The sequence below is a fragment of the Ambystoma mexicanum genome, chromosome 9 (genome assembly GCF_040938575.1).
Source record: "Ambystoma mexicanum isolate Mex_15411 chromosome 9, UKY_AmexF1_1, whole genome shotgun sequence".
Lineage (NCBI taxonomy): Eukaryota > Metazoa > Chordata > Amphibia > Caudata > Ambystomatidae > Ambystoma > Ambystoma mexicanum.
Window position 1 is genome coordinate 1,499,219,831 of NC_090931.1, and position 20,379 is coordinate 1,499,240,209.

Here is a 20,379-nt window from a genome sequence, read left to right on the forward strand (position 1 = left end):
GTGAAACATGCTCAAATCTACACAAAACTGGATTTAAGAGGAGCATACCACCTTGTAAGAGTAAAAGAAGGAGATGAGTGGAAAACGGCCTTCCGCACGAAGTATGGCCTCTTTGAATACCAGGTCATGCCCTTCTGGCTCTGGAATGCCCCTGCAGCATTTCAATTCTTTATGAATGATGTACTCCATGAACTACTGGATGTTTGTGCTCTTGTTTACATTGACGACATTCTTATCTACTCAAATTCCATGGAAGAACATGTAGGCCATGTACGGGCAGTCTTAGAGAAGCTTCGACAACACCAATTGTATGCAAAGTTGGAAAAATGTTGTTTCCATGTAACTGAGGTCGAGTTTCTCGGTTTTATGCTCACACCACAAGGCGTACATATGGACACACGAAAGGTAGATGCAATCATCCAGTGGCCCTCACCAACATCCACGAAAGAAGTGCAAAGCGTGCTCGGATTCTCCAACTTTTACCATCGGTTTATACCTGGGTTTTCACAAATTGTACATCCAATTACCTCCTTGTTAAAGAAAAATCAAAAGTTCCATTGGTCGACAGAAGCTGAAGAAACCTTCCAGAAGTTGAAACTAGCATTCATTACAGCACCAGTCCTTCGACACCCACGACCAGACCTACCTTACATAGTTGAGACAGATGAGACAGATGCTTCAAAAATAGCCATGGGAGCAGTATTGTCACAACGAGACCCTGAAACAGGACAACTACACCCCGTTGCATTCTGGTCCGGCAAATCTTCTGCCCCCGAGTTGAACTACGCAATCACAGATAAGGAATTACTGGCGATTAAAGCAGCATTCAAGGCCTGGAGACATTACCTTCTTGGCGCGAGACATACGGTCACTGTCATCACGGACCACCGTAACTTGCAATACTTGAAAACTGCCAAAGCACAATCCTCGCGTCAACTTCGTTGGGCTCTCTTTTTCATGGAATACGATTTTATTATCACTTATAGACCTGGAGTACGCAATGGGAAAGCAAATGCTCTATCACGCATGAGTGAAGAAAAAGAGGCTTTTACAGCATCCGACCCCTTGGCCATAATTCCTGAGGAAAGGATTCAAACCAGAGTAGCTGCCACCACGTGAGTGGATGACCAAAGAACCAGTTTGCAATCCCTGATGGATCAATCAACATAACAGGAATGGCTGTGAAAAGGTGACCAGTACACCATCGAAGAACAAAAACTGCAAAAGCAAATCACCACAAATTACCATGATTAATTAGTGGAAGGACACCCAGGAATAGCCAAAACTCAGGCTAAGGTAAAACAAAACTACTGGTGGGCAACTTATTGAAACCTGCAGTGTCTTTGCACAACATTTCATCACAGATCTTCCACCCTACAATGGATACAACACCATATTAGTCGTTGTGAATTTATTCTCCAAAATGGCCCATTTCATCCCTCTGAAGGGACTCCCAACTGCGTCAACTCTCGCTTCTGTGTTCATTGAGCAAATTGTTTGATTGCATGGATTTCCATCAATATTAGTATCTGATTGCGGAACGCAATTTGTTTCTGCATTTTGGAAAAAGTGTTGTACGATTGCCAAAATCGATCTCCGGTTGTCCACAAGCCATCACCCTCAAACTGATGGGCAAACTGAATGAACCAACCAAACTTTAGAGCAATGTCTCAGGTGTATGTTGCAACAGTCCGAGGATTCTTGGAAAAATATACTCTGGATAGCTGAGTATGCATACAGCAACTCAGTTCACACAAGCATAGGGCAAACTCCATTCCACACTGTGCACGGAAGACATCCGAGGACATCAGTATTTGATCCACCCGATAACCTGGAAATGCCAGCCATAAAACCCTTGCATTAAACCATTACTCAAGTTCTTAAGGGGGCGACAGAGCATCTCACCAAGGCTAAGGAAAGACAAAAACTGTTTGCTGATTGACATCGGAAGGAAGCTCCCGCCTACCAGATTGGAGAAAAGGTGTGGTTAGCATCCACATATATTCCCCTGAAGGGGCCAAGAGCTTTCCGCCCAAGATACCTGGGCTCCTATACTATAAAGACCATAATCAATCCTGTCGCCATGAAATTGTAGTTACCATCTCACATGAAAATGTACCCCGTATTTCATGTCTCTCTCCTCAAACCAATGAAGTCCAATACACGGCTTAGTTCTCTGCCAGAGCCCGAAGCAATAGATGGTGAACCAGAATATGAAGTCAAATCCATCCTGGACTTCAAGGTGGTTCGATCAAAATTGTATTATCTAATTGGCTGGAAAGGTTACGTACCTCAAGACCGAACTTGGGAACCCAGTGAACACGTCCATGCTCTGCATTTAATCAGACAGTTCCATCGCAATAATCCCACCAAACCAGGACTGGGAGGAGAACCACCCTTGAGAGAGGCCTTGAGGGGGAGTGCTGTCATGGTCATGAAGTCAGGGGCACAGGCATGCAGGGGTTGCATGCACAGGAGACCTGGGTGGACACTGTCCAGGTGCCTTTGGCACCAGGCTCATGAACAAAAGTAAACAAGAACACCCATTTAACACCAAAAAGCTTTTATTATGACATAGCACTTCAGATGCATTAACCTTGAACATTCCATCCATTAAGCAGGATGCATTAACCTTGAACATTCCATCAATTAAGCAGCCCCAAGTGTATTCTTGTGTGTGGCTGCTAATGGATTGCCTTTGCACGTGCTCACTCTCCAGGAGTGGCAGGGTGTGGCTGTTAAGCCGGCCCTAATGGGCGTGCCCACGATCTCAGCTTTATAAGCTGCCCTGATCCTCAAGACAGATGCTTTGCGTTATTCTGTGCTTGCAAGCAGCGTAACATTCACTGTCACCTGAGGTCAGACTTACCTTTGAAGATCCTGCTTCCTGGACATCCTGCTTCCTGCCAGCATACTTAGCAACTGTGGGAAGCTGTTCTTACCTGTACATCTCTTTGGCAAACCAAGTATTCATCTATAAACTTTCCGGAACGACGAAATCTTCATCTTGGCACCGCAGCACGACACGCTCCATCGTCGACAGCAGCGCCTGCAAGGAAAAACAGAAGACAAGGTTAGACATCGAAAAAACAGTCAGTTTAAGGTTGCGCTTCGCCATACTTTGCACTTTCCTTAAACCATCACTTACCTGCTGTCGAAAATTGCGGTAACATCCATCTTCCATCCAGCCGCTTCTCGCGTCTCATAGCTGCATTGAGGCCGCATTTCCATCTAAGGGAAGAAAACAGAAGATAGACATTATTGCGGGTATAAATAGGAGCAACATATAAAGACATTAAACAGAACGAACAGCATCGCAAGAGCTCGAGAAAGAGTTACCGATCATAAGGAGAAGCATAGTTGCAGCTGGACTGGACTAATTCTTATCAGGGATCAGTGAAGGAACTAGATCCCATTCGACGCGCCCCTGCCAGAAGTAGCAGGACGGAGAGCTTATCTTCCATGATTCCCAGGTGAGCTTTATGGGCCGCCGTATGCTAACAGAAACCGTACTTTGGGGTGAAGGGTTCGAGAGGTACAACACTCACACACTCTTATCTCCATGCAGTAGCAGTATAACCACGTACCACCGCTCACAGCTTTTCTACTGAGGGAGAGGCCTGAAGGGTGTGATTCAAGTTCAGGGAGGGCTGCAACCGTGCCCCAACGCCTCCGCACAGACCAGGTGAGAGTAACAGTCAGGCAAAGGCAGGCAATTGCACAGAATCACACACACCTGACAGCCCTTTCCCTTCCCCACAGGGATAAAATGTGGAGCCCAAGATCACACTACAATCAAGGCAGACCACATGACGAGACAGCTATCCAAGCACAGCAGTTCAAGAGGAGAAGAAAGGCGGCGAGAAATGAAAGGGTGACAAAGAGAGAAACGACCTTGCCCTTTCCATCCCAGGACCGCGAAGACTACATGGAAGGAATCTTAAGACTGCAAACAATAGCCAGCATTTGTTGCAGCAGATGTCAACGGTACATGGAGCACACCCGCGCTGATAAGCAGGACAGAGAGACACGCCTGCTACCATAGTACCATCCTTGACTCCAGATACAAGTAAAGCCAAGCGGTTCATCAAAGCTGGTGAGTCGAGGGGAGAGCCGATAAGAAACTGAACTGTGTTGAATGAAAGTTGCAAATGGTAAATTGAGGGAAGTTCAAAGAACTGTTAACATTAAAGGAAAACCAGCTGCAAATGGCTCCGGCACCACATGGGTGCTCATTCGAGAGACTCTGGTTAATCCCGCGTTTGTGAAAACTACCGAAACATGAAGGCCCTAGGAGAGCCACAAGGAAAAGGTCAAAGTGGTTATACAGGGGTCTAGCAAGACCCCCTGTACAGGCGTTAATCTTTGACCTGAACGTAATTGGAAAGCAAAGGGAGATGAATCCCGCATAATGAAAAGGAACTGTATGATTTATAAGAATTGGCAAGAGTGAACCTGACGGAGGGATGCCGATAGAACGGGGCGAAGCCTGAAGTTCCAGGGAACAGTGTGTTAACAAGAGTAAACCCGACAGAGGGACATCTACGGTTAACTATTTAAAAAGACATTAAGGTCTGCGAATGCCATAAGTAAAATTGAGTGACAAAAGCCGTAGTGAACCCGACGCACGGAGGCAAACATGCAAGAAGGACCTGAGCCCGGAAGAGGGGGATCCAAGGGTGAACAGCTGTCACCCGAAGATTTGTGAATATAAAAGGAGAAAGCATATGAATGAAAGCCAGAGTGAACCTGACGGAGGGAGGTTGATATTCGAAAGGGATCTGAGCCCAGAAGAGGGGGATGCAAGGGTGAGGAATCACCACCCAAAGTGCAGCCAGAAAGGAACTTTTGTTGAACTTTTGTTTATTATTCTGAAACTGTCAGGCCCTCGGAAGCAAGAAAACAAAGCTACCGAAGGTCCTGATATCATTAATAACGTTTTGTGGATCTGAGCCTCGAAGAGAGTGATCCTGGGATGTAAACGTACTGACGGAAAGGAACTTTTTGTTTAATATTTTGAACACACCAAGTCTTCGGAGGCAAGAGGCTTTTTGTAGGAAGGAGACTTAACCGCCGAAAGTCCTGATAGCTGAGTGCAGAACTGTTGTCACGTGCTGAGAAAGCTCGAGCGTGTGCTGTGCTCAGGAGTCCCGCCTTGTCCCGTGCTCAAAATGTGGGGACTTATCGTTTGTGAACACTTCTTGCTTTCTTGTGAACATTATCCCACACTCGTTTTGGTATTAGTTGTAAGGATTGGCAATAGTTTTTTTTTTTTTTTTTTTTTAGGATAGGCCCATTTATTTGACAATATGCTACTAGGACTGCCTTATTATTATTTGATGGTCGTAGCGTGCTTCCATTTTAGATTTAGGTTTAGATTAGGCGTTTTTCCAACCTACCTATACAGTTTAATAAACACCCTTGAACTGTGATCACTTGTGTCTGTCTTTACTGTTTCCACCATGAGTTCCTTACACTACCTAGCAAACTAAAGAAAGATGAACTAGTGTCCAAAAAGTATCTGACCGACACACTAAGACATACAACATAATAACACAAGGAATATTTGGCTGTCTTCAATTCAATGCAACAATATAAAAGTTCAAACTCATATGTTTTCTAAAGTACTCCTTGTGACCATGGTTGGATTCCCTACCCCTGGATCAATGCAGGAGTATTCTTGTACATGTTCTTATTCAATAATGTTCTGTTCAGTTCAAAACAAAAGTTTCTCTCCTTCCAATGCGACCTTCCACTTGGTAAAGTAAATGTTTCTTTCATCAACACTTATTCAAAACTCAAAGCAATTGTTATCCTCCAGAATATCCTTCTTAATATGGTAAATGTCTTTCTCACAAAACATAAGCTCATAAATCAATGCAATATCTTCTTTGTTCCTGGTCCACTCGCCTGCCAGGACTAAATACTATGGGTCCCTTTCCTGGTTTACTCACCTGCCAGGATATAAAACCCCTACAACGACAATGGTGCTTAGTGGCAATATTTGTTCCAAGATTCCCCACAACAGTATCCTACGTGAGGAGCTTTGAACAGTGACTGCTTCTTTTTATAGTTTCTTGACAATTGTGGGTTACAGATTTCCCTCAATTGGTATCCCATATAAGGAGAGATGCGGCCTTGTTGCCTCTGTACTACTTCTCTGTAGCCGTTTGGCTGTTGGCAATGCAGGTTACAGGTTTCTCCCAATTGGTATCCCATATAAGAGGAGTTGCGCCCATGCTGCCTTTGTCGTGCTTTAATTGTACGGTATTAAAAAATATTAGTTTCTGCTACATGTCCTGCTCGGAGCGCCGCAGAGTACCTTTAGCTTCAGCGCAAATCGCTGGTCTTCTTTGGCATCTCCTTTTCACTCACTGGCACTGCTGTGGATCTTCTGTTCTCTCTGCTGCCAGCTCCTGCGTAACTCCTGCGGACTGCACTGATCTTCTCCGGAGCTCTGCCAGCTCTCTGGGCTCTCCACTTCCTCTCGCACATCGAAGCGCCACATGTTGGCTTGGGAGCACGTCTTCTCTTCAGTTGTGCTTTGCTTCCAGACGCCTCTTCCTGCTGCACGCCTTCTGCACTTTCGCCCGCCTTAACTTCTCGCATTCAGCTCTTCCTTCTGCAGAAAATCCAGCATTTCCAGACTGCCTCTACCCCAGCTACTCCTACGGCGTCTTCCTTCAGCTGCAACTAATTTCTGAGTTTGAATGTCCCACTCAGGTGTCTTCCTCTAGAACAACTAGACCGCACATTTTGGTCGATGACACCTTTGATCTTTACTAACTCTGGGCCCTTCTACCTTGTCCCAGTACCACAGACATTATGGATCCTGAAGTCCATAATGGATTCAGTTACATTAGTTTGCACTATTTTACAATATGCTACAAATACCTCAGGAAGAATAGGGGAATCTTTTTTCCCCTGATATGGGTTCCCTCCCATGTGATCCTCCCACATACAACCGCCCCCAGGGTCAGGATCAGCTAGCGGCTGCCTTCCGCCGGCCATATGATAGGAAGTCCATACCAGGGTTTCAGCGATGATCTCACTAGCTTCATCACAACGCTCAATACCTACACACTATAGCAGCATGCGCAATACCTACACACTACAGCAGCACGCTCAATACCTACACACTACAGCAGCATGCTCAATACCTACACACTACAGCAGCATGCTCAATACCTACACACTACAGAAGCACACTACAGAAGCACACAGCAACTAATCCAGAACATGACTGCGAGACTTGTCCTTGGCCACAAGCCCTGCGATCGTATCACTCCAGCTCTGAAATCTCTCCATTGGCTCCCAGTGGATGCAAGGATTAAATTCAAAACACTCTGCATTGTCCCCAAGGCTTTCTGGGGCCTGGGTCCAAAATACCTTCAGCTATCCCTCCGGTAATACCTCCCCTCTCGCGCTCTTTGTTCCTCCACCTCTAACTCTCTCAGGGTCAGTCGTTTTTCAAAGAAACGAGCTGGGGGTAGATCTCTTTCTTCGGCTCGGGACTCCCTCTGGAATAGCCTCCCTGCCACTCTAAAACATGAGGAGAACAATCTCTGGTTCCGGAAGCACCTCAAGACCTTCCTCTTTGCTTCTGCCTTCGCTCCCCCTCTCCCCTGCTGATCTGGTCTCTCTTGGCACTGTACACCTGGCCACCCTCTGTCCCCTGGGCCCAGGTATCTGCTCACCTTGCCACCCTCCTGCACTGCCACCTGGTCACCCCTTGGAATGGGAACTGTATCTGTACCCATACAGTCCCCCACCCTCCCCCCTTTTCTTCCTTTTCTGCACTTATTTAGACTTACCCAGTCTGCTGCCATAAACACTGCACTTGTCACTTGCTGGCTGCACTACCACTGTTTATGGCCTCTATTATCTATCTATTTGTATTTATTATTATTTATCTTTTCTCCTCTGCTCCGCACTCTCCTCTCTCCCCCGTCCATGCACTTTCTCCCCTTTCCCTTTTCCCATGCACTTGCGCGTTCTCAATGTCACTGGGCCTAGTAATATCGTTGATGTGTTCTCCCCTGTTCCCTTCCCTTGCCTTGTCGCACTCTGAAACACTAGTGTATGAGCGCGATACAAATAAAATATCATATCAGATCACACTCAATACCTACACACTACACAAGCCCACCCAATACCTATACACTCAATACCCACACACTACAGCAGCACACTCAATACCTATACACTACACCAGAACACCGAATCCCAACACTCTACACTGGTTTACTCAATACCTATACACTACACCAGCACACTCAATACCTACACACTACGCCAACACACTCAGTATGTGCACACTAAACCAGAACACTGAATACCTACACACTACACCAGCACACCCAAATCCTACACAATACACCAGCACACTTATTATCAATACACTCAATACCTATGCACTACACCAGAACACTCAATACATACACACTACACTAGCCCACTCAATACCTACACCCCACACCAGCACATTCAAAACCTACACATTACACCAGCACACTCGATACCTACACACTGCACCAGCACACTCAATACTTATAAACCACACAAGCACACTCAATGCCTACCCACTACACCAGCACACCCAATCCATACACTCTACACAAGCACACACAATACCTATACACTACACTAGCACACTAAATACCTACACATTACACCAGCACACTCCGTACCTATATACTCAATACATCTACACTACACCAGCACACTCAATACCTACACACTACACCAGCACACTCAATACGTACTCACTACACTACCACACTCAATACCTACACACTTCACCAGCACATTCAATAGCTACACACTACACCATCACACGCAATACCTACACACCACACCAGCACATCCAATACTTACTACAGCAGCACATTCAATGCCTACACACTACAGCACCTACACACTACACAAGCACATTCAATACCTACACAGCACACCAGCACACTCACTACTTAGACACTACACTAACACACCCAATACCTACGCACTACACTAGCACACTCAATACCTGCACACTTCACTAACTCACTCAATACCTGCAACTAATCCAGAACAGGACTGCGAGACTTGTCCTTGGCCTCAAGCCCTGGGATCGTATCTCTCCAGGACTGAAATCTCTCCATTGGCTCCCAGTGGATGCAAGGATTAAATTCAAAACCCTCTGCATTGTCCACAAGGCTTTCTGGGGCCTGGGTCTAAAATAACTTCAGCTATCCCTCCGCAAATACCTCCCCTCTCGAGCTCTTCACTCCTCTACCTCCAGCTCACTCAGGGTCAGTCGTTTTTCTAAGAAACGAGTGGGGGGTAGATCTCTGTCTTCGGCTGGGGACTCCCTCTGGAACAGCCTCCCTGCCACTCTAAAACTTGAGGAGAACCATCTCCGGTTCCGGAAGCACCTCAAGACCTTCCTCTTTTCTTCTGCCTTCGCTCCCCCTCTCCCCTGCTGATCTGTTCTCTCTTGGCACCGTGCACCTGGCCACCCCCTGTCTTTTGGGCCCAGGTACCTGCTCATCCTGCCACCCTCCCGCACTGCCTCCGGCCCACCCCTTGCACTGGGGTCTGTATCTGTACCCATACAGCCCCCCCTTTTTCTTCCTGCACTTATCAGACCTACTCTCTCTGCTGCCTTAAACCTAGCACTTGCAAATTGCTGGCTGCACTACCACTGTTTGTTGCCTTTATTATTTATTTATTGTTATTTATCTGTTTATCCTCTGCTTCGCACTTTCCACCTCTCCCCCCTTCCATGCACCTTTCCCCTCCCCCCTCTCCCATGCACTTGCGCGTTCTCAATGTTACTGGGCCTAGCAAGATCGCTGTTTGTTCTCCCCTGTTCCCCTCCCTTGCCTTGTCGCGCTCTGAAACACTTGTGTACGTGCGCGATAGAAATAAAATATCAATCAATCAATCAATAAATCACACTACACTTGCTCGCTCAATACATGCACACTTCACTAACTCACTCAATGCATGCACACTACAATGGCTCGCTCAATACCTGCACACTACACCAACGCACTCAGTACCTATAAACTACATTAGCACTAGCACCAGGATGATGCTAACATAACCATTGGTCCAACGCTTTACCAGCACTGCTTAATAATATGCACTAGGTCTGCACTGCACTGGCACATGCACTAGTCCAATAGTATTACATGGTCTAGCTCTACACTACACTAGTAAATGCACAAGCTCTACACTACACTGGAACATTCGGTAGTCATGTGCTAAAGCAAGCTTTGAACTTGCACTAAGCCCTTCCCTGCACCAGAGCCTTTTTTTCTGATCAACGCCGGCCTTTCTTTAGGTAGCGACCCTCCAAGTGCTGAGGGTGACGCCCTCAACACTCTGGGTGAGGCTGTGGGCTGAAACTTCAATCTAGCTGTAGCAGTGAAGGAGTCTTGCTTGCACCTTCATCCCCCTGTCCTCCCCTGCCCCAGATCCCTTTGGTGTTCAGCACCCTGAACTGATTAGCAGCTGGGTGGAACATAACAAATTATTTTAAATACATGCAGCACGAACACGTGTTCACTCATGCGCTAGTTGTATACTACATCTCAAAATGCACCAGTCCATTCCTTCACTGCCGTGTGCCGTAGCACCAGAGCAGTCATACACTACACTACCATGTACTCCATGTTACGCTAGTAAACTTCCCGGAAGATCCTAGTACACACCCCAGTTCTACATCACACTAGCACCTGCTGTACAGGCTATTTACACTGGCTGTACATTGGCCATGCACTAGGCAGTGATCACCACAGCAGTCATACACTACACTACCATGTACTCCATGTTACGCTAGTAAACTTCCCGGAAGATCCTAGCACACACCCCAGTTCTACATCACACTAGCACCTGGGGTATAGGTTATTTACAACAGAAGTACATTGACCAGCTAGGCAGTGATGGGGCCTGCACATGTAAAGGAAGTCTCACACCAGCACACAGCTGCTATTGCACACCCCTGTTCTGTGGCCCGCCTGCTCCGAGCAATAAGCACTTGCCCTGGTTTTCTCTTTCTAGGTGGGACGAGAACAAACCTCCGGTACCGCACACCATACACAGGACGTCAGCTTGCAGAGCTGGAGAAGGAGTTCCGCACCAATCGCTACATCACCTCCGGGCGGAAGGAGGAACTGGTCGCCTCCCTGGGCCTCACCAACCGACAGGTTAGTAAAACCAGTCACCAGGATTGCATACTAGACTTCTTGCCTCCCTTGTGGCGCTCTGTAAGTGTCTAGACAACCTCTGCAAAGCTCCTGGCATGGCTTGCCTCAGCGTTGCCACCTGACTTTGTGTCAGGAGGGACACCATGTCCCGGTACTGGGCTTTCACTTCTACATCTATTGTTTGTTTGGGAGCTGTAGTGTAGGGTCACTTCAACTGAATCAAATGGACTGAACTAAGACAAAGGTAAAAGCAAAGTCCAGAAGTGGAATGAGAGTCATCTGGCAACCCACATGCTCCTAGCACATCCACTGGCCACCCTGCCCGTCTTCACCATCTGGGTTGGTCTACTGGGACTCATTGCGATAGGTTCATTGGCAGAGTTTTGAGTTGTGGGTTTGTTGGCTTCAGAATTTGGGTTGGGATTATTTTACTTTGGCAAGTAACTGATTTCACCAGACACTATGTATAGTCCCCTCTCATACAAGCCCCAACTCTTAGTTGACATTGGACTGGCAGAGCCTCGGCTTGTTTTCAGGTGTGACACTGTTCTTAATGTGCCTCCATTTAACGCACAGCTCCATTTTGGAGAAGGGGCCCAGCGTGGAGATAAGCTCTCCGCTGTGCAGTTCTACCACTTCTCATCAGTGTGTCCGATTGTACACCTGTCTGTGATATTCATGCAGGCGGAGAACACATGCATTCCTGTGGCATCCGCCCTGCTTGAGACCAGGCAGATTCCATAGGGATCCACTGGTAAATGCTGCCTGTAAAGCGCATTTGCAGGCACTATTTACTTTTCCACGGGATGAAGTGGAAAATGAAAGAGTCAAATCTCGATTTTACTCTTTCCTTGTCTACTTCGCCTTGTGGACCTTTACAATTGCATTTAGACAATTAACGTTGTGTTTACATGTCTTTATACCAAGGTATTATATGCCGAATCACTTAAATATAGAAAGATGTACCTTAAAAACCTGAATATTGAATTTTTAATTTTCACTTTTTTTTAATTTTTTTAATTTTGGGAGTATGGGGGGTGTCCACCCCAAACCCCTGTTTCTGACCCCTAAAAACCCACTCTGGCCGTTTCCCCCAAAAATGTACCCTTTACCCCACCATAAATATATTCGATATAAGGGTTTTCAAGGTATATGTTTAGCTATATAATTGATTCGCTAAATAATTTTCGATATAAAGTCTGTATACCTAACGTTGGCATTCCCCTGTAGGCAAATTTACATTTATTTTGATAAAATACCCCCTTTGCCGTCTGTAATCTGCAATGTGAATACCCAACTGTACTAGAGGACCAGAAAAAGGGCACAAAAGAGGGCACAGGTGTCACAAGTATATCAAAAAGGCAATGCTTATTGCATCTGATGGTGGCTGAAGAAAGGAAGCCTAAATGCAATACATGATCTGTGGGTGTAGTCAAAGGAAAAACAGAAAGAGTGTGCCCACTGGGTAAAGGGCCTCTCTATGTGAGCTGGTTCATGGTCGTGGCAGCCTTGGCATCAGCAGAACTGGGGCACTGCTCGGGTACGGGAAGTTCCTTAAAGTCCTCGCTCCATCAACAGTCCAACGACCTCCATGGGTTAGAATACCATGGCCCGTCCAAATGCCTAAAGAATGGCTGGTAGTGTGAAACTGGAACAGGTGTGGAACACTGTTGGCTGTACCATCCTAGGACTCGATAACAATAACCAAAGCAAAATGAACTGAAAATGCCATGTTGTCACCTGTTAACTATATTGATCATTCTCAAATTCAATTAAAACAACCCAACAAAAAAGAAATAGCATTGTGTGCCTGCAACATCTGGTGGAGGCTGCAGTCCTTTCTGGGTTGGGCTGTGCTGGATTCTAAATTCCTTTAAAGGCTCTGGAATGTTGCTGCAATGACCAGATAACATTCCTTATATATGGAATAGGACTACTTGCTCAATGTTCCAGGAGGACTCATTCTGGATACTTTTCTTAACTATCGTTGGATTACACCCGCCGGAGTACATCGCTCTCTGTTCAATGTAGACAAGCCTTTAGTTTACGCTCCAAAATGGTGGCCATATGTGGATTCTAGCACATTCAGACCATCACGGATAATGTTTCAAGAGAAGGGACCTTATGTAGCAGTGCTGAAGACCTTACAGTGTCTGCCTGTGATCTCCAGTATTCATTAAAGGGCAGGTCTTGTGCAAGACCAAACTAAACGATGCCGTGGAATGTTTCCAGAGCCGTCCACTCACGAGATCTCTATGTCCAAGTTCCACTCATCCACTAGATTGTCTGAGATGCAATAATGAAGGAATGTGAGGCGGGACGCACCGCAGAGAATAGTTGCAAATATGTCAAATAAGACACCTTAATCTCAAACCTCTGCCTTTGACAGAGCTAGCCCCGCCGCTTTCCTACAGATTATCATCTTGGTTTGAAAGACACTGCTGTTGCTTGGGTCACCCGCTACCTGGGTGACCGCTCCTTTTCAGTCTCCTGGAATAGGGCACCTCTTCTGCCGCCCCAGTCCCTGCTGGTGTCTCTAAGGGTCCATCCTGGGACCTCTGCAATGTATGCTATATTACCCCCACCCCCGCACCCACTTGGCATACTCTGCTCCTTCGTCTTCTCCTACTACCTATTCACGGAAGACAGCAGAATCTTCATCACGTTTCTCTCCTTGAACCTAGAACTATTTGCTTGCATCACCAGCTCTCCACCTTGCTGCCAGTCACTGGATGGCCCTGCTTTGCGCAACGCTAAACTTCCCTTTCTATATCGCTCTTCCCCCAGACCTACTCCCCACCCATCACTACACTAAAGCCCATATCTCGACACTCACCCTCAGCAGACTCCTCTTGCCCCACTTGACAATGTACTGAACCTTGCCACCTACACACTCTTCCAACACGTCCACCTTTCACAAGCTGAACTTCCATGCACACCACCCTCATCTTGCCATTTCAGTTCCTCGGTTAGTGTCAAACCATGTTACAGACTGCCCCTCCACCCCCGTTCCCTAGCTGACCACATCATGCTACTCCCTCACCAGCACTCTTCCAGCCAAAGCCATTCTCAAAGTTACTGTCACCTGCCCACCCTGTCACACATCTGCAGAGCCCACCTCCTGCTTTCAGTCATTCACCCCCTGACTCCCCATCCTGTAAAATAAAGGACATCCCCTCAATGCCTGGGTTCAAGGTCTCCCTGGAAAGACCCCATCAATCCAAAACAAAGCCCTCGACCTCAAACGATGAGACCACATCTCTGCCACTAGACATGAAGCCCACTGGCTGCCCATTAAAGCTTGTGTGGAATGTAAAACACTATCCATCGCTCACCTCTGTGTGCATAAGGATGCCCCCCAGTACCTCAAGAATTGCATTACCCAAAATGCCACTGCACGCACGTCCCGATCTAGTTCCAGTATCTCACTGGTCACCTCATGTCTAAGAGAAAAAGAGCCAGGGAGTCTGCTTTTGCGTCACGGCTCCCACGCCCCGGAATGCATTACCTGCTCACATTCGCAATGAACGATCGTTCCCTACTTTTAAAAAACTGGCCAAGACCTGGCTGCTTGACAAATATGAGTAACATTGTGACCTATGTATTTCCCTGATTTGTCCATTATGCACTGTGCATTTTCCTGATGTATCCATTATGTATCGCGTTCTCTTACCGCTATTCTATACTACGCCGTAATACCCATGGGTCTGTGGCGTTCTCAAAAATTTTAAAAATCAATAAGCAAAATAAAAGCTAGAGTGCAATCACCCATCCACCGTAATCCCCCTAACCAAGTCCTCCCCGACACTTCTTGGGCCTCATTATGACCCTGGCGCTAATGAGTTAACGGCGCCGTAAAAGGCTGTGGCGTCGTTAACCCATTAGCGCTTTACTACGAGGTCCCTTTGAGGGACCCGACCTGAACGGCCTAGACCAGCCGTTAAATTAGGGACCCGCAAAGGGACCTTGGTGCTAAGTACGGTACTGCAATTTGTGGTACCGTACTTAGCGCCTTCCCCAGTCCCATTGAGCCCTATGGGGCAAAAATGTGAATGGGGAAGGGCCAATGTTCAATGGGGATTTACCGCCTCGCCAACCTTGGAATGGGGTGGTAATTCCCCATTGAACATTGGCGGACTTGTTACGATACCGGCACCAACCAAGCGCCATGGTTTAGCGCCAGTATCGTAATCAGGGCCCTTGTATTTTAAGTACTGCTCAGATTGTACGTTAATCATTCATGCAACCAGTCTGACTGTGGTGCCCCCTTTTATTGTCCACAGCTTCCTACTGCTGCTATACGGTTCTTAGAACTTGTTTGAGTTGGCAACTCGGGAGGATAGCTCAGGAGCAACGCGATTGTCTTGAAAGCAAGAGGACAAGGACAAACACAGGTTCGATCCCCAGGTCCGCGCTTAAAAACCTCTGGATATTAAGCACGTTATAAATAACCTATCATATCATTATCATATGAGCTCCGCTGGTTACAAATGGTATGCAGCAGTGCAATGGCAGCACCTACTGCAAGGAAGGCTACAATAACTTTGGATTTAATACTCATGTCTGAAGGACATTCTTCAACTGTCTCATCAACAAATGCGACAACTGGGCTTATCTATTATGGCACAGCCCCATGTGTAATGGCTCACAACCGGTTACATCTTCAACGCTGCGATCCATAGAACATTGTTGTGGGGCAGAACCAGTGACTCAAACTAGCTTTTTCCACCCAACGCTACACCCCATAGACCATGGCTGAGTCCCATGAAAAACTCGGTCCAGCTGTCACACAGTCATTGACACCTTCGCCCTTAATCCCAAACTCATTCCGCCTCAGCCCATTCTTTGCCATTGTACTATTCACTTCAGCTGTTGTCTGGGAATCTGCAGAAAAAAAACAAATACAAAAAAAAAACTAAGGAGAAATGACCGAAATTGTTTGACAGAAAATGGTAGGTATTTTTGTATATGTATAGTAAATAATAGGTGGGGTGTGGGGTACAGGTATAAGTTACGGTGTGGGGTCTCCCCTCTTATTATTAAAAAAAGTAGAAAAAGCAGAAAGTAATTTTTGTTTTTCGGTCAAAAGAACGAGGTAATTTCTCTATTTGTTTTTCTTTTTTCATTTGAAATTTTCATGGTAATCCGTTATCTCTACTTCTGCGAAAGTTATATCAACCACTTGCATGCTATTCGATTCTCCATTGTTTCACATCTGTTCCGACTATGGTCTGCCAAAGGGCCATTGAAGCCACAGTGCTTCGAAGCGATAACACATGGCAGCAGGTGCTATAAAAACATATAAAACTCCTAATTTTTCCAGCAATGGGACTCCTCCTGCATGCCACTTGACCTCCATAAAGTGCTTCTTGTTGAAGCTTTAGGTTCTCCCTCATTAGTGATAAAAATAATAGAAGGCAATGACTGAGCACAACAAGTGTGCCTGTGTGGGACATGCGAGGGCCCCAGGCCCCTGCACTCAGGCTATTTCAGAGACCTTATTTATGTCGAAGGAGCTCTTTACAATCCTGAAGGAATTAGAAGGCAAGTCAGTTGTGGGACCTACTCCCACCAAGGATTCACAGTGGTGTCAGAAAATCCACAATGAATTCAAGCAACACGTTCTTAAACATCAGGAGGCCATGTATGCCAATAGGAAGGCCATTCCATGTTCCGGGGTGGGTATACCCATTCCTGGGTTTAATCCTAGGCCCACCCCAGTTTCTAAAATCAACGAGTTCACTTTTTCTCCCTGCTCTGCGGCTGATGTTTCCCAAATCATTAGCTCCCTGAAACCAACTGCGTGCCATGGAGACATCTGTCCCTCAAAGGGGTTTAAAGACTGCTCAGACATTTTAGTCCCTTGGGTCACCGAGCTGGTAAATGTATCCTTTGCCGAGGGACTGCTACCTCAATTTCTGAAGGAGGCCTGGATCACGCCACTTCTCAAAAAAAGCAGCCTCGATCCTTTTAAAGCTGGGAACTATCGCCTCATCACAAATGTCCCCTTTCTGTTGAAAGTCTTGAACCGTGCAGCATCCTTACAATTTCATAGCTATATCGAGGAATACAACATTCTCGGTCCCCACCAGTCTGGCTTTAGAGTCGGACATGGCACGGAGACTGCCCGTCTCGATTTGAAATCCAACCTCTCCCTCGTTGTGGACGATGGTTACCACGCCCTGCTTGACCTTTCCACGGCCTTTGACCTCGTGGATCACTCACTCTTGGTCACTAGGCTGCAGGAGGTAGCAGGTTGCTATGATGCCGCGGTTCGGTGGGTTGCATCCTTTCTCGGACCCTGTAATGCTAGAGTTGCGTTGAATGATGCTGCTTCCACTCCTGACACCATTTCCTGTGGGGTTTCACAGGGGTCTTGTATCTCGCCTACCCTTTTTAACATTTACATCTTGTCCTTCCTGATACTTGTTGACGACCTAGGTGTTCAATATGCTAATTATGCTGATGACACTCAGGTTGTCCTGAAGTTCTCAGGCATCCACACGCAAGACACAACCATTAATATGGTCTATGGCTCCATCTGGGTTTGAATGGCAACCAACGTGTTGATTCTGAAAAAGGATACAACCGAGCTCCTGATTTTTGCCACAGGCCTCGGCTGAAAAAGCTACCTGCAGCCTTTCAAAGCTTTAACATAGCTGGTTCCATCATTCCAGTTGCAAAAAGTGTTAAAACCCTAGGCATTATGCTCAATGCTGAACTCACCATGAAGCCCCATGTAGCCCTCCTACGGGCTTCATGCGGCTATATTAATAAACATCTCAGTCACATCTGTCCATTCTTGTCCCTTGGGAACATGTCCCTCCTTGCATCAGCACTGTTTATCACACGCCTGGATTACTATAGTAGTCTGTTTCTGCGCACATCCCAGGTAAACCTAGCAGCACTCCAGGTGATTCAAAAAAGCGCAGTCCGGGCCACCAAGTGTCTAGCCAGACCAGTTCACATCACCCATGTGAGGAGCGAGCTCCACTGGCTCCCGGTGAAACATTGGGTTGCCCGCAAGGCCCTGACGCTCAGCCACAAATGCCTGAACCTCTGCGAATGTGTCAGGGTCTACCAACCCTGCCACTCGCTTCGATCGGCCGATCAGACCAGCTTCCAACAACCCGAATTCAAATTGAAAGGGTTTGGTGGTACCTCCTCCGATGTTCAGGCCACTTTGGCTTGGAATGCACTGCCTCCCGACCTGAGAAAGATAACTTCCCTAACGGACTTCAAGACTTCAAGAAAAAAATCAAGGCTCACATCTTTAACCTGCCATAACGGAACTTCTCCTCTCCGACGTGTCTGACCCCAGTTGTTTTGTCTGTGTTTTTTATGTGCACCCTGAGACCTATGGGTGAGAGGCACGTTATGAAAATTTAAATAAATAAATAGTAACCAGGAAATGTCCCTCCCAGCCACTCACCTCTCAAATGATATTTTGTTTTTTAAAGATTTTGCTTCTTTTCATATGTGCCATTTGTCACTACCTTTCTCCCCCTCTTTCCACTAATCCAACTCACCCCAATTCTGATGTATTCTCATTTCTACAGGTGAAAATCTGGTTCCAGAATCGGCGGGCAAAAGAGAAGCGATTGACCAAATGCTGGATGGAGCAGCTAAGCCAGTATGACGATGCAACCACACCACTCCCTCCCATGGGTAACTCCAGTGTTGGCGATGAGGACGTATCTGCGTCGCCCCCATCGTCAGAGACAGTCAAGGAAGAGAATGAACCTTGATAGGGGGTCTGTACCTCCAAAAGCAGAGGAAACCCAAAGTCAAACTATACTTGAAAGACAATCACGTTATGTAACTACCTCAATTGGAACATATGCGAAAGACAGGCAACTCTGCCAGTGGCCATTTTGTTAGTGATGTCACATCCTACCTTAATGATGGCACTTCTGGTTTGCCTGGGGAAGGAACCTTCTTGTGTGTATGGATGTTGGATGAGAGTTTATATGGCATATGCCTAAGTGATGTTCTAGTTAGGAATGCTGTGTTTTTTAGGACATTAATTGTCTGGTAAACAATATATTTTACTAATGTGTGAAGGCAGTTTATATATTTTTTTATGATGTGGACATTAACTTTGAGACTTGTATGAAGGATAGCCTACGGAGGCAGAAATCTGTCTGCAGAGAATTCTAATTTCCTCTGAAAAGAGAAGTTACCAGAAAGCACTGGCCAGATATCGGGCGAGAAATACATGGCTTGAGTCTAGATAAGAAATGGCTATTATGAAGAATAAGCGATGGAAAGGGCAACATAGGAAAACAATATGGTTTCGATTCACTGGGACTGACTTCAGGGGGATCTTGTCCCGCTTCACGGCAGATGATGCCCCCTGTAAGGAATGCTAGAAGATGCAATGTGATCTCCTCCGGCCTTTACAGAGGGAGTCCATTCCAAGGATGTGCTGTACCAGCCGTATACACTGATGAACCTCTAGAAGAAAAGTAGATTTTTAACCATTTTTAAGGATTATGCAAAACCTGAGAAACGCAGTTTGGCATTGATTTCGCAATTGTAGACTTGCAACAGTGGAATCGTAGCACCCCTTTTCCCGACACAGCATGTGCAATATAGAGTTCTGATTCTTTAAAGGCTTCCTCTAATGCTTTGAAAAGTGAATAAAATATTTATGGATGCTTTCCTTTTCCTAAACTCTGTTTCTCGTAGTTATGCTCCTTTTTCATACTTGGATGTTTTGTTATTTATTTTTTGTGGGAGACAAACATTTGTTAGGATATTTTTGTTTTGCTTTTGATAAATTGCTGTTATAATGCCGCAGAGGACAGACCTACTGTTAACCTAACAGTGTTGATTTTTTGACATAAGAACTGATGAAAAACACTGATGACGAAGTCACTGCGACGACTCTGCCGAGGGTAATCCTCTATTTGTCTGGGTAGGAGATGTATACATCTGATGGTCACACAAGCTGTGATTGTTGCAGCGTGTGAAGCTCATCGGACCAGTCCACAGACAGAATGTACCAAGATAGCGACCCACACTCCAAGTCATTGAGCTCATCTGAGAAACGGTCTAGGAGAATCTGCATAACCGAAAGATCAAAGCAGGAGACTTCTTTGTTTAAATTGCATTATGGCTTGAAATACGGACCTTACACAATATCAGATCAAATTAAAACGTATCACATTAATTCATGCAAAAT

The 20,379-nt window shown here is 46.2% G+C and overlaps 1 protein-coding gene across 1 annotated transcript in view; it reads left to right on the forward strand.

Annotated features, from left to right (window-relative positions):
- The window catches only part of LOC138489313 (homeobox protein CDX-2-like), a 153,325-nt gene extending 133,457 nt beyond the window's left edge, over positions 1 to 19,868 (forward strand). The window contains exons 7-8 of the mRNA XM_069617013.1: positions 11,047 to 11,192; positions 18,752 to 19,868. Coding sequence (XP_069473114.1) covers positions 11,047 to 11,192; positions 18,752 to 18,940 — 335 coding nt within the window. The 3' untranslated portion in view covers positions 18,941 to 19,868. The remainder of the gene's footprint in view (positions 1 to 11,046; positions 11,193 to 18,751) is intronic.
- The last annotated feature ends 511 nt before the right edge of the window (positions 19,869 to 20,379 follow it).